General features: G+C 53.6%; 2 protein-coding genes across 2 annotated transcripts in view; one reads left to right on the plus strand and one right to left on the minus strand.

Moving 5' to 3' along the window:
• Positions 1-303: 303 nt before the first annotated feature.
• Positions 304-1,768, minus strand: LOC311329360 (glutathione peroxidase 1-like; the record flags this gene model as incomplete). Its single annotated transcript, XM_084463214.1, has 3 exons — positions 304-914; positions 1,227-1,304; positions 1,622-1,768. The coding sequence occupies 3 exons, from the start codon at positions 1,766-1,768 to the stop codon at positions 564-566; spliced, it is 576 nt and encodes a 191-aa protein (XP_084319340.1). The 3' UTR covers positions 304-563.
• Positions 1,769-11,624: 9,856 nt separating this feature from the next.
• LOC311329365 (uncharacterized protein) overlaps positions 11,625-14,293 on the plus strand; it is a gene marked incomplete at both ends in the record, with an annotated part of 3,615 nt that continues 946 nt past the window's right edge. Inside the window, 3 exons of the mRNA XM_084463222.1 lie at positions 11,625-12,296; positions 12,798-13,552; positions 13,733-13,867. Coding sequence (XP_084319348.1) covers positions 11,625-12,296; positions 12,798-13,552; positions 13,733-13,867 — 1,562 coding nt within the window. The remainder of the gene's footprint in view (positions 12,297-12,797; positions 13,553-13,732; positions 13,868-14,293) is intronic.

Consider the following 14,293-nt stretch of genomic DNA (forward strand, 5'->3'; position numbering starts at 1 on the left):
AAATCAGACGAGTACCAACCTGTTAGAAACAGAGCAGGAGTAGGATCTTTCTGTTTACTATGACATATGTCAGGTTCCATGTTATGACTTGTGTATCATTATACAGCTCTCAAAGTTGAGATGTAGGCTAATTTGCCATAGACGTTAATATGAGACATATACTGTAATATGTAGACCCCCTACTACTGCAGTAAAACAATACAACCAGCAGGCCTATACTCAATTTCCTTAAAGCTGTTTATTTATGATTCACTCAAAGACTTTGCAATACATGAGTAATAGATTACTGTAAGGTTTAGGCTTTTACACATTTTTATCAGATACTCCACTCACAAAAATGGGTTTCAAGGAGTTTCTTCATTAAGTAAAGAGGTTAAACAACAACTGCATATTATAGATGAGAGCAAAGTCTAAAGGGTACTAAGAGTCACCTGAGGCTGGGGACATGTGATTAAATAACCAATGCTAATGTGTGACTGATTGGTTAACACAGAAAAGGCACCCTGCTGTGCTTGGTCACACTCCAAACCCCTATGAACCAGCAAGTCATCTGCCTGGATGGTTTATTTCACCCTCTTCAGAAGCTCTTTGATATCGACCTCAATGTCGCTGGTTAGGAACTTTCTGCTGTAGCGCTTGTAGGGTTCCCCATCAGGGCCAACCAGGAACCTCTCAAAGTTCCAAGATATGTCATTTCTACAGACAGGGTTCCAGATGATGAACTTGGGGTCACTCATGAGGGACATGGAGTCATCACTGGGGAATGGCAGTTTGTCTTTCAGATAGACAAACAAGGGATGAGCATCTTTTCCATTCACATCCACCTTCTCCAAAAGCTGGAATTTAGGCTCAAAGCCATTTCCTGGGCGGATATATTTCAAGGACGCCAGGATTTCATCATTCTTACAGTTCTCCTGTTGAATAAAATCAAATTCAGCAATCGGTTTCTAATATTTGTGAAACATTTTATTTGTGTTCTAGTTCTATTAATACATACATCCATGGTTCTAGCCTACACACAGGCTACAACAGTTGACCAAACAGCCATTTTGTTGAAAATAATTTCAGAGCCAACAAGGAAGTGAAACCTAATCTCGTTATGTTGCAACTGAACTATGTAATCAATGTTTAACATATCAGTCAAAAAAGCTACAGCAAACATGATTGGTTTTATGTAGTGATAGATCCTACTCATTAATTGTAGAAAAGAGGAACATCTTAAGTACCTGATGTCCGAACTGGTTGCAGGGAACACCAAGAATCTCGAGCCCCTGTTTGTTGTAACGCGCAAGCAGCTCGTTCATCTGAGTGTAGTCCCTGGTTCATCTGAGTGTAGTCCCTGGTTCATCTGAGTGTAGTCCCTGGTTCATCTGAGTGTAGTCCCTGGTTCATCTGAGTGGTCCCTGGTTCATCTGAGTGTAGTCCCTGGTTCATCTGAGTGGTCCCTGGTTCATCTGAGTGTAGTCCCTGGTTCATCTGAGTGTGGTTCATCTGAGTGGTCCCTGGTTCATCTGAGTGTAGTCCCTGGTTCATCTGAGTGTAGTCCCTGGTTCATCTGAGTGTAGTCCCTGGTTCATCTGAGTGTAGTCCCTGGTTCATCTGAGTGTAGTCCCTGGTTCATCTGAGTGTAGTCCCTGGTTGTCGTACCTCAGAGAGACGCCCCATTTTCAATCAGGACAACTTTTCCTTGCAGTGATGATAATCTCAATATATCACCCGACAGAAGTTTGGCTGTAAAATCGTAAAATCTCATAATGTTTCCAGACATTTTGCTCAACCCAGCGACGAATACTTCTGTCAGTAGACCACCTCAAGTGCTCAAGTGTGTTATCTTCCCAAGCAGTTATTTCGCCCAACCCACTGCTACTTGAACTAGACCTATTAAAACGTAGTAGCCTAGGCTATGCACTTGGAGAGGGCAGGGGAATGCATGTAAAACTTGAAAACATAAACATCTCATCACACAACTAATTTAGGAGCTACCCTTAACTGTTTTGTTTTGGAGTAACATTAGGCTACTGCTCTGATTAACCCGCTGTAGTCTGTGACATGTGTTTTTTTTGTTTTGTTTTTTTAAAATCCTAATTATGTTAATTGGGTGTTATGTTAAATGACCATGGCCTACTTTTTGTGCAAACATTTCTGGTCGGAAGTGCCATATATTCTGAGCCGGAAGGTGGCAGTAGCCTATGGTAGGCTATTTAATGGAAACGCCATAACAGCTGATCCGTTTGGCTTATCTATAAGGAAGAGTGCAGAATGCTTGCAAGGAAGGGGGAGCTAAAACACACAGAGCTCACACCAGCATGTGATACCTGTAGAAACACCAGCATGTGATACCTGTAGAAACATGCCCTGTACTCTTTCCAATCTGCTCTTCGTCCTCATCTGTGTGTAGGTGCAGCCATGTCCGTGACCCTGTATATGTAAATACGGGAAAACCTGCATTCCTTTGATACCTGAGAGATGAGGAAATGTTTGCACTGCCACATACCGCCTCGTTATCTACTTAATTTATCACGTCAACATCGTTGATCTGTACAGGGTCACACGCACACATACAACCTCACACATACACACACAGTCTCTCTCTTGCTCTCACTCTTACACAGACATAAACACACATCAGGGGTGCCTAATCATTATATTTAAAGTGTAGCACCAGCCTGAATAACAGACTAATGCTCACCTTAAACAACTGTTATACAAGTCTGGACATATGCCAGTTCTTGTGTCCTCTGTCCCACTTTCCTCATGCCCATATCTTTAATTCCTGGCTTCTCCTCTCTCATGTCTCTCTTTCACTCTTCACACTCCCCTGGCCTCTTGTGTTCCAGCTGCACTGATCTAGGCCAGTGATCTGCTCATGTTTCAAAGTAACTATACTGTAGATACAGAAGCCTTGCGATGCTGGAAAGCACAGAAACGGTGATACCATATCACACCTCCGATTTCAGCCACAACTCTGTAGCGTGCCATCTCCAGAAGTTTTCGGACGACTCCTCTATCGTGGGCTGCATCAGCGAAGACGTAGAGGAGGAGTACAGGGATGTGGTCGGGAGATTTGTCAGATGGTCTGAGGAGAACCAGCTCCAAATCAACATCAGCAAAACCAGGGAGCTGGTTGTGGACTTCAGGAGGAACAAAAGGCCCCCAACCCCTATTACCATCTAGGGGGAGGAAATTGAGATGGGTGACTCATACAAGTTCCTGGGAGTGCACCTGACCAACAGACAGACAACACTGAGGCCCTCTATAGGAAAGGACAGAGCAGACTCTTCTTCCTCAGGAGGCTCAGGTCCTTGGATGTGTGTAGCAGACTCTTCTTCCTCAGGAGGCTCAGGTCCTTGGATGTGTGTAGCAGACTCTTGTTCCTCAGGAGGCTCAGGTCCTTGGATGTGTGTAGCAGACTCTTCTTCCTCAGGAGGCTCAGGTCCTTGGATGTGTGTAGCAGACTCTTCTTCCTCAGGAGGCTCAGGTGCTTGGATGTGTGTAGCAGACTCTTCTTCCTCAGGAGGCTCAGGTGCTTGGATGTGTGTAGCAGACTCTTCTTCCTCAGGAGGCTCAGGTCCTTGGATGTGTGTAGCAGACTGTTCTTCCTCAGGAGGCTCAGGTGCTTGGATGTGTGTAGCAGACTCTTCTTCCCCAGGAGGCTCAGGTCCTTGGATGTGTGTAGCAGGCTGTTCTTCTTCAGGAGGCTCAGGTCCTTGGATGTGTGTAGCAGACTCTTCTTCCTCAGGAGGCTCAGGTCCTTGGATGTGTGTAGCAGACTGTTCTTCCTCAGGAGGCTCAGGTCCTTGGATGTGTGTAGCAGACTCTTCTTCCCCAGGAGGCTCAGGTCCTTGGATGTGTGTAGCAGACTCTTCTTCCTCAGGAGGCTCAGGTCCTTGGATGTGTGTAGCAGACTGTTCTTCCTCAGGAGGCTCAGGTGCTTGGATGTGTGTAGCAGACTCTTCTTCCCCAGGAGGCTCAGGTCCTTGGATGTGTGTAGCAGGCTGTTCTTCTTCAGGAGGCTCAGGTCCTTGGATGTGTGTAGCAGACTCTTCTTCCTCAGGAGGCTCAGGTGCTTGGATGTGTGTAGCAGACTCTTCTTCCTCAGGAGGCTCAGGTCCTTGGATGTGTGTAGCAGACTGCTGAGGATGTTCTGTGGGAGCAGCACACTGCTGGCCTGCTGGGGAGACCTGCAGCATCAGGTCTGGGGACACAAACAAGCTGAACAAGTTGGTGAGGAGGACCAGATCTGTTGTGAGGCAGCAACTGGACAGCCTGGAGACTGTGGTGGAGACTGGAGAGGAGGATGAGGGACAAACTGAAGTCCATGCTGGACAACCCTTTCTCTCCCCTCTACGAGGAGCTGTGGCAGATGGGGAGCACCTTCAGCCACAGGCTCCTCCCACCCACAGGCTCCTCCCACCTAGATGCAAAACAGAGCGGTTCAGACGCTCCTTTGTGCCATCGGCCATCTGACTGTATAACAGTGCCTGAGTTTTATGAATGTATGTATGTATGTATGTATGTATGTATGTATGTATGTATGTATGTATGTATGTATGAGTATTATACATATTTATAGAGACTGTGTGTATATGTATGTATGTATATATGTACAGTATATATATTCTATATTTTACACATACTGTATGTGTATTCCTTTTTCTCTTTCTCTTTTATTATTCACTACTTTGTATATTCTATCTATCTGAAGCAGAACATCTCGTATTACCCACTGAGTGAGAGAGTTATTCACCTCGTTGATTCATGTAATTAATTAGATGGCCACCATTAATTAATTGACCTGCATTTAATTAAGGTCCAAATCACAGATGGCATGAAATAAGAGGCCTTCCCCACACTTCCTTGTTGCATTGATATAGGCCTGGCCAGGGGACTGTGACATGGGGGGCGGGGCTTGGAGGAGGTAAAGGGTCACTGTAGGAGCTTCAAAGGAGAGGCATGTGTGTTGGGGCTGGAGAGGGTGTGTGTTGGGGCTGGAGAGGGTGTGTGTTGGGGCTGGAGAGGGTGTGTGTTGGGGCTGGAGAGGCATGTGTGTTGGGGCTGGAGAGGTGTGTGTGTTGGGGCTGGAGAGGTGTGTGTGTTGGGGCTGGAGAGGGTGTGTGTTGGGGCTGGATAGGCATGTGTGTTGGGGCTGGAGAGGGTGTGTGTTGGGGCTGGAGAGGGTGTGTGTTGGGGCTGGAGAGGGTGTGTTGGGGCTGGAGAGGCGTGTGTGTTGGGGCTGGAGAGGGTGTGTTGGGGCTGGAGAGGGTGTGTTGGGGCTGGAGAGGGTGTGTGTTGGGGCTGGAGAGGGTGTGTGTTGGGGCTGGAGAGGGTGTGTGTTGGGGCTGGAGAGGGTGTGTGTTGGGGCTGGAGAGGGTGTGTGTTGGGGCTGGAGAGGGTGTGTTGGGGCTGGAGAGGGTGTGTGTTGGGGCTGGAGAGGCGTGTGTGTTGGGGCTGGAGAGGGTGTGTGTTGGGGCTGGAGAGGGTGTGTGTGTTGGGGCTGGAGAGGGTGTGTGTGTTGGGGCTGGAGAGGGTGTGTGTTGGGGCTGGAGAGGGTGTGTGTTGGGGCTGGAGAGGGTGTGTGTTGGGGCTGGAGAGGTGTGTGTGTTGGGGCTGGAGAGGTGTGTGTTGGGGCTGGAGAGGGTGTGTGTTGGGGCTGGAGAGGGTGTGTGTTGGGACTGGAGAGGCGTGTGTGTTGGGGCTGGAGAGGGTGTGTGTTGGGGCTGGAGAGGGTGTGTGTTGGGGCTGGAGAGGGTGTGTGTTGGGGCTGGAGAGGGTGTGTGTTGGGGCTGGAGAGTCGTGTGTGTTGGGGCTGGAGAGGCGTGTGTGTTGGGGCTGGAGAGGGTGTGTTGGGGCTGGAGAGGGTGTGTGTTGGGGCTGGAGAGGGTGTGTGTTGGGGCTGGAGAGGGTGTGTGTTGGGGCTGGAGAGGGTGTGTTGGGGCTGGAGAGGGTGTGTTGGGGCTGGAGAGGGTGTGTGTTGGGGCTGGAGAGGCGTGTGTGTTGGGGCTGGAGAGGGTGTGTGTTGGGGCTGGAGAGGGTGTGTGTTGGGGCTGGAGAGGGTGTGTTGGGGCTGGAGAGGGTGTGTGTTGGGGCTGGAGAGGCGTGTGTGTTGGGGCTGGAGAGGGTGTGTGTTGGGGCTGGAGAGGGTGTGTGTTGGGGCTGGAGAGGGTGTGTGTTGGGGCTGGAGAGGGTGTGTGTTGGGGCTGGAGAGGGTGTGTGTTGGGGCTGGAGAGGTGTGTGTGTTGGGGCTGGAGAGGTGTGTGTGTTGGGGCTGGAGAGGCATGTGTGTTGGGGCTGGAGAGGGTGTGTTGGGGCTGGAGAGGGTGTGTGTTGGGGCTGGAGAGGGTGTGTGTTGGGGCTGGAGAGGGTGTGTTGGGGCTGGAGAGGGTGTGTTGGGGCTGGAGAGGGTGTGTTGGGGCTGGAGAGGGTGTGTTGGGGCTGGAGAGGTGTGTGTGTTGGGGCTGGAGAGGCGTGTGTGTTGGGGCTGGAGAGGGTGTGTTGGGGCTGGAGAGGGTGTGTGTTGGGGCTGGAGAGGGTGTGTGTTGGGGCTGGAGAGGGTGTGTTGGGGCTGGAGAGGCGTGTGTGTTGGGGCTGGAGAGGGTGTGTGTTGGGGCTGGAGAGGGTGTGTGTGTTGGGGCTGGAGAGGGTGTGTGTTGGGGCTGGAGAGGGTGTGTGTTGGGGCTGGAGAGGGTGTGTGTTGGGGCTGGAGAGGCGTGTGTGTTGGGGCTGGAGAGGGTGTGTTGGAGCTGGAGAGGGTGTGTTGGGGCTGGAGAGGGTGTGTTGGGGCTGGAGAGGGTGTGTGTTGGGGCTGGAGAGGGTGTGTGTTGGGGCTGGAGAGGGTGTGTGTTGGGGCTGGAGAGTCGTGTGTGTTGGGGCTGGAGAGGCGTGTGTGTTGGGGCTGGAGAGGGTGTGTTGGGGCTGGAGAGGGTGTGTGTTGGGGCTGGAGAGGGTGTGTGTTGGGGCTGGAGAGGCATGTGTGTTGGGGCTGGAGAGGGTGTGTGTTGGGGCTGGAGAGGGTGTGTGTTGGGGCTGGAGAGGGTGTGTGTTGGGGCTGGAGAGTCGTGTGTGTTGGGGCTGGAGAGGGTGTGTGTTGGGGCTGGAGAGGGTGTGTGTTGGGGCTGGAGAGGCATGTGTGTTGGGGCTGGAGAGGGTGTGTGTTGGGGCTGGAGAGGGTGTGTGTTGGGGCTGGAGAGGGTGTGTGTTGGGGCTGGAGAGGGTGTGTGTTGGGGCTGGAGAGTCGTGTGTGTTGGGGCTGGAGAGGCGTGTGTGTTGGGGCTGGAGAGGGTGTGTTGGGGCTGGAGAGGGTGTGTGTGTTGGGGCTGGAGAGGCGTGTGTGTTGGGGCTGGAGAGGGTGTGTGTTGGGGCTGGAGAGGGTGTGTGTTGGGGCTGGAGAGGGTGTGTGTTGGGGCTGGAGAGGGTGTGTTGGGGCTGGAGAGGGTGTGTGTTGGGGCTGGAGAGGCGTGTGTGTTGGGGCTGGAGAGGGTGTGTGTTGGGGCTGGAGAGGGTGTGTGTTGGGGCTGGAGAGGGTGTGTGTTGGGGCTGGAGAGGGTGTGTGTTGGGGCTGGAGAGGTGTGTGTGTTGGGGCTGGAGAGGTGTGTGTTGGGGCTGGAGAGGGTGTGTGTTGGGGCTGGAGAGGGTGTGTGTTGGGACTGGAGAGGCGTGTGTGTTGGGGCTGGAGAGGGTGTGTGTTGGGGCTGGAGAGGGTGTGTGTTGGGGCTGGAGAGGGTGTGTGTTGGGGCTGGAGAGGGTGTGTGTTGGGGCTGGAGAGTCGTGTGTGTTGGGGCTGGAGAGGCGTGTGTGTTGGGGCTGGAGAGGGTGTGTTGGGGCTGGAGAGGGTGTGTGTTGGGGCTGGAGAGGGTGTGTGTTGGGGCTGGAGAGGCATGTGTGTTGGGGCTGGAGAGGGTGTGTGTTGGGGCTGGAGAGGGTGTGTGTTGGGGCTGGAGAGGGTGTGTGTTGGGGCTGGAGAGTCGTGTGTGTTGGGGCTGGAGAGGGTGTGTGTTGGGGCTGGAGAGGGTGTGTGTTGGGGCTGGAGAGGCATGTGTGTTGGGGCTGGAGAGGGTGTGTGTTGGGGCTGGAGAGGGTGTGTGTTGGGGCTGGAGAGGGTGTGTGTTGGGGCTGGAGAGTCGTGTGTGTTGGGGCTGGAGAGGCGTGTGTGTTGGGGCTGGAGAGGGTGTGTGTTGGGGCTGGAGAGGGTGTGTGTTGGGGCTGGAGAGGGTGTGTGTTGGGACTGGAGAGGGTGTGTTGGGGCTGGAGAGGGTGTGTGTTGGGGCTGGAGAGGCATGTGTGTTGGGGCTGGAGAGGGTGTGTTGGGGCTGGAGAGGGTGTGTGTTGGGGCTGGAGAGGGTGTGTTGGGGCTGGAGAGGGTGTGTGTTGGGGCTGGAGAGGTGTGTGTGTTGGGGCTGGAGAGGGTGTGTTGGGGCTGGAGAGGCGTGTGTGTTGGGGCTGGAGAGGGTGTGTGTTGGGGCTGGAGAGGGTGTGTGTTGGGGCTGGAGAGGGTGTGTGTTGGGGCTGGAGAGGGTGTGTGTTGGGGCTGGAGAGGGTGTGTGTTGGGGCTAATACGCATATGTGTGTATCTCGGTCTATTGTTCATCCTAAGTGGGCCATAAGGTACTCAACACAAAGCCTGAATACTGATTCTAATGACTCCCCCAACCGTTAAGTTGAACAACAGGCCACTGTCCCCCTCCCCTCATCTACACACACACACACACACACACACACACACACACACGCACATTGACATACTGCTCCATCCTTCTGCTCCTCCACACCACTGCTGCCATTGTTGCCTCCCTGTTTGTCTGTCATCCATTCACCTCCAGTTCAGCTCCTTTCAGTGAACAGCTAGCAGCAGCTGGGTTGACTCAGAGACCAGCGGGGCTGAATGGATCTAATGACCTTCGCTGGCTTCATCAGCAACACATGAACCACTAACCAGCCTCATACCATAGCATGATTTAAATAAACAAAAAATACCTTTGATCAAGGATAGGTACTGGAGTCGCAAAGACGAAAGTATGTTCTGTTGTCAGAGGAAGTACGTTGACTGTACTCTAGAGAACTTGTAAAATAGAGCGATGTCTGTTTGGTGTGATGCTCTTTCCTGCCACTGGGGGCAGCTCATTGGTGTATGTGGCCAGATTTGACTGACAGCAGGAGTGAACAGGTTTAAACCCCCCTGCCCTCTTGACAGATAATGGTTAACTTCATTAACTAAAGTGTTTGCCATTCCCTATGGGTGGGCGTGTGTGTGTGTGTGTGTGTGTGTGTGTGTGTGTGTTTGCCCACACATGTCCTCTGTGCCAAGCCCTATACAGTAATGTGATTACCTTATCTCGGGACCGGCTCTGAAGCTGGAAGAGACCATGACAACACATACACACACACACACACACACACACTCACACACACACACACACACACTCACTCACTCACTCACTCACTCACTCACTCACTCACTCACTCACTCACTCACTCACTCACTCACTCACTCACTCACTCACTCACTCACTCACTCACTCACTCACTCACTCACTCACTCACTCAGAGAAGCCCAGGCAGGAGTGGCCGGGAGTCTGTTGTCTTCACTTGCCTCCACTTGTCCATGAAATAGGTCAGCGTAGTTTTTGCATCTCCTGACAATCATGCATGTCTCCCTCCCCGAGATCACAAGTAGGCTAGTATCTGGTCATCTTGAGGGTTAGGGTTAGTGAGTGTGAGGATAATATTTAATAATAATATATAATATTTAGAGCACAGCGGATGAGAGCTCTGGTATCATCCTCTAGTCTAGACTGACCCAAAGGACACAGTGAAGCCACTCAAATTACCCAGAGCCTGAGGAGCACCTTCATTCTGAAACTGAAGTTCATCCACCTTGTCTGGAGATCACAGACTAAACAAACCAAGTCTCTCTAAGCTGTGGGAAGTTCCCCTCTCATTTATCCTGCTGCAGGTGACTCATCTCATACTGACCTGTGGACTAGGTACACAGTTTAGTGTGTGTGTGTGTGTGTGTGTGTGTGTGTGTGAGAGCATGAGTGTGTTTGTAGTGTGTGTGTGTGTGTGTGTGTGTGTGTGAGAGAGAGAGCGTGAGTGTGTGTGTGGGCACGTGACCATGTGTGTGTTTGGTGTTTGTGTGTGTTTGTTTGTAATGTGTGTCTGTGTGTGTATGGACTGAGATGAGCCCTCACTCATCTTAAGACGCCTCACACTATAGCGGGTTTGTTTCCTGTTGGAACTCACCCTGGTCCACATGTCACAGTAGATGGATGGTGTGTGAGTGTATGTGTGTGTGTGTGTGTGTGTGTGTGTGTGTGTGTGTGTGTGAGTGTGCAGTCATGCGTGGGTGTGGGCGTGTGTTACCCTGGACGGTCTCTTTGTATGGGTTGTCAGGTGTGTGATGAGTATCTGTGAGGGTGTATGGGGAAGGTATTTCTGCTCAGAGGTACTGTTTCCTTAAAGGTGTATTGCGTGGGTGTGTGAGAGTGTGTGTGTGTGCTCTTGGAGGTGTATTGAGTGTATGTGTGAGAGTGTGTGTGTGTGCTCTTGGAGGTGTATTACATGGGTGTGTGAGAGTGCGTGTGTGTGCTCTTGGAGGTGTGTTGAGTGTGTGTGTGAGTGTGTGTGCTCTTGGAGGTGTGTTGAGTGTGTGTGTGTGAGAGTGTGTGTGTGTGTGCTCTTGGAGGTGTGTTGAGTGTGTGTGAGAGTGTGTGTGTGTGCTCTTGGAGGTGTGTTGAGTGTGTGTGTGAGAGTGTGTGTGTGTGCTCTTGGAGGTGTGTTGAGTGTGTGTGAGAGTGTGTGTGTGTGCTCTTGGAGGTGTGTTGAGTGTGTGTGTGAGAGTGTGTGTGTGTGCTCTTGGAGGTATGTACTGAAGTCACTGGTATGTTGTTGCTGATGTGGGGACAGTGGTATGTGTGTGTATGTGTGTGTATTAGGTTTCCTGTGGAAGCGGTAGTATAGATGTGTTTGTAGATCAGGTATCCTTGTCAGATGTGGTCCCCCTACAGCACAAGTGAGTCAGATATTGAAACATAAACCTTCATGACTCAGTCAGATTTGAATCTGTCACTGGATCGAGAGCAAATCTGCATTCATCTTAAAGTGACACAGGACAGTGAGGGAAACTGATCTGTTATTGAACAACGCAGCACACACACATTTGGTGACATAATAAGCTACTCATCATGAGAGATACGTTGATGAGTGAGATAAGATAATATTAATCTCTTTGTCACACACACACACACACACACACACACACACACACACACACACACACACACACACACACACACACACACACACACACACATTCTGTCAATGCTTGCGGGTGGAGCTGTTTCCAGGCGTTTCTTTGACCGCCCCATTCTGACTCCCCAGTCCTGGCTCGAGTGGCATTGCAAGGAGAACAGTGTCGACACTTACTTGTGTGTTGTTGTGAGGATATGTTTAGCAGTTTTCTGTTGTCTAAGTTTCTGGATAACGCAAATTGACCGAACACGGGATCATGCTGCCTATATTTGTTCACCGGGACATGTTTTAGTCAATAGGAGCTCCGGTTATCTCTTGCTTTTGCTTTGAATTTACTTTTGTAATAGCTGATTGGTGGGAATAGAGCAGCTATCAGGATGCAAACGGTCCCGGGTTCCCAGCCTCCTGCCCGGGCAGCGCGTCAGAGCGAGTGGCTGCGGTGCGCCCTGGCCCATCACCACCGCCCCGACCCCGGGGTGGACAACGAGATCGTGGTGCTGGCCACGGGGATAGATCAGTACCTGCAGGAGGTCTTCCATCACCTGGCCTACTCCAACCGGGACGACGTGGTGTCGGCGGAGGACTTCACGGTGCTTTGCGCGGTGCTGGGGCTCGCGGGCGAGGGGAGGGAAGCGCTTCACGGAGACGAAGAGGAAGAGGAAGAGGAAGAGGAAGAGGAAGATCGCGGCGTGTGTTCCGGGCTCCCTCGGGATCTCTCATTCAAGGACTTCCACTCGCGGCTCTGCGGGGTTTTCCGTGTCCGTGCTTCTCGAGACGGAACCGGCGCCGGTGCCGCGCGCCTTCCCGTCGCCGGGGAGACTGAGCACGTGGAGCGCGAGATCCGGCTCCGGTGGCCGCGGGTCCGACGGAGGAAGAGTCTCAACTTCGACCTCCCACCTAACTATCTAACCCTTAACCCTAACCCTAACCTCTCACCTAACTATCTAACCCTTAACCCTAACCCTAACCTCCCAAAGGACCAGACCGGCCACCGACCAGGGCTCGCTTCCAATGGGAGGAATAATGGCAGAGATGAGAACTGCCTCGAGGTGGGAAGTCCTGGACAGCAGGGTGAGAGGCAGGGTGAGAGGCAGGGTGAGAGGCAGGGTGAGAGGCAGGGTGAGAGGCAGGGTGAGAGGCAGGGTGAGAGGCAGGGTGAGAGGCAGGGTGAGAGGCAGGGTGAGAGGCAGGGTGAGAGGCAGTGTGAGAGGCAGGGTGAGAGGCAGGGTGAGAGGCAGGGTGAGAGGCAGGGTGAGAGGCAGGGTGAGAGGCAGGGTGAGAGGCAGGGTGAGAGGCAGGGTGAGAGGCAGGGTGAGAGGCAGGGTGAGAGGCAGGGTGAGAGGCAGGGTGAGAGGCAGGGTGAGAGGCAGGGTGAGAGGCAGGGTGAGAGGCAGGGTGAGAGGCAGGGTGAGAGGCAGGGTGAGAGGCAGGGTGAGAGGCAGGGTGAGAGGCAGGGTGAGAGGCAGGGTGAGAGGCAGGGTGAGAGGCAGGGTGAGAGGCAGGGTGAGAGGCAGGGTGAGAGGCAGTGTGAGAGGCTGGGTGAGAGGCAGGGTGAGAGGCAGGGTGAGAAGCAGGGTGAGAGGCAGAGGCCGTGTGAGAGGCCGTGTGAGAGGCCGTGTGAGGCCGAGGCTTTGCGGGAGCTGGTGGAGGACCTGCGCTGTGCCCTGCAGTCCAGTGACGCCCGCTGCCTGGCTCTGGAGGTGGCCCTGCGGCAGGAGAGGGGACACCATGCCTTCGCCGGTGACCCCTCTAAGGACGTGTCCTCAAACACACTCAGCCCCTCTGATTCAAACGCACCCACGCCCTCCGAGGTGACCTCCCCAGCGAGCCAGAGGGGGTCAGCGGGGGGTCAGGGGCGAGGGCCCGGGGTCGGCGGGGGGTCAGCGGGGGGTCAGGGGCGAGGGCCCGGGGTCGGCGGGGGGTCAGCGGGGGGTCAGGGGCGAGGGCCCGGGGTCGGCGGGGGGTCAGCGGGGGGTCAGGGGCGAGGGCCCGGGGTCGGCGGGGGGTCAGCGGGGGGTCAGGGGCAAGGGCCCGGGGTCGGCGGGGGGTCAGCGGGGGGTCAGGGGCGAGGGCCCGGGGTCGGCGGGGAGAGGAGGACCCCGGCAAAGCGGCCGTCAGGAAGACGGGACCCCAGGGACCCTATCGTCAGGGAGCTGCAGTTGATTCGCTCGTCACGTGACGGACAGCTAGAGGAGGCAATCAGGTTCAATCAGCGCCTGGAAGAGGAGCTCGGCTGGGCCTACCGGGAGGTTCGGAGACAGGAAGGGGTGGAGTCCAGACTGCGGAAGGAGAGTGCTGAGATCAGGTTGGTTTTAATGGCTAGTGGAAACACAGGCTCACAAATGAAGTCAAGCCTCGATCTTTCACTCTCTCTCCAACATCTACCAGCATCACAGACCCATCTCCCCTCATCCACCGTTCAGTGATGCACCTCATAACATAAGATAAGAGGATTTCATTGGCCGATTGCTGTGTTGGTGGTCAGGAGGCGGGCGGAGGACGCACGGGAAGCCCTGAAGCACGGCCTGCAGAGAGTCCGGCTGATCCAGGAACAGGCCTGGAACGTTCCGGCGTTGCAGACCAGAGTGACACAGCTGGAGACGCAACTGCAGGAGTACAGGTACGCTCTTGTCACTGTGTGTGTGTTTGTCGCATGTGTGTGTGTGTGTGTGTGTGTGTGTGTGTGTGTGTGTGTGTGTGCGCGCAGTGCAACATGCCTTAGTTTGGTGGTAGAAGGATTTAATTCAGTTCACACATTAACAGTATAGCTGACACATTTACTGTGAGTATTATAATGTAATCATCAGCGTGTTAAGTGTCAGTAGTGCAGCTGGTCATTAGACATGTCTGAACCTGCCACACACACACACACACACACACACACACACACACACACACACACCAGACAACCCACCCTCTCAGGAGGACATGCTACGTGACCCATGCTATGCTGACCTCGTTGACGTCCGCCAGATCTCGCTGCACCTGCAGAAGTGGCCCCGCCCCCCAGTCCCCAGAACCTATCGAACGAGACAGCTGCCTCAGG

This window comes from Borostomias antarcticus, assembly GCF_949987555.1.
Source record: "Borostomias antarcticus genome assembly, contig: scaffold_128, whole genome shotgun sequence".
Lineage (NCBI taxonomy): Eukaryota > Metazoa > Chordata > Actinopteri > Stomiiformes > Stomiidae > Borostomias > Borostomias antarcticus.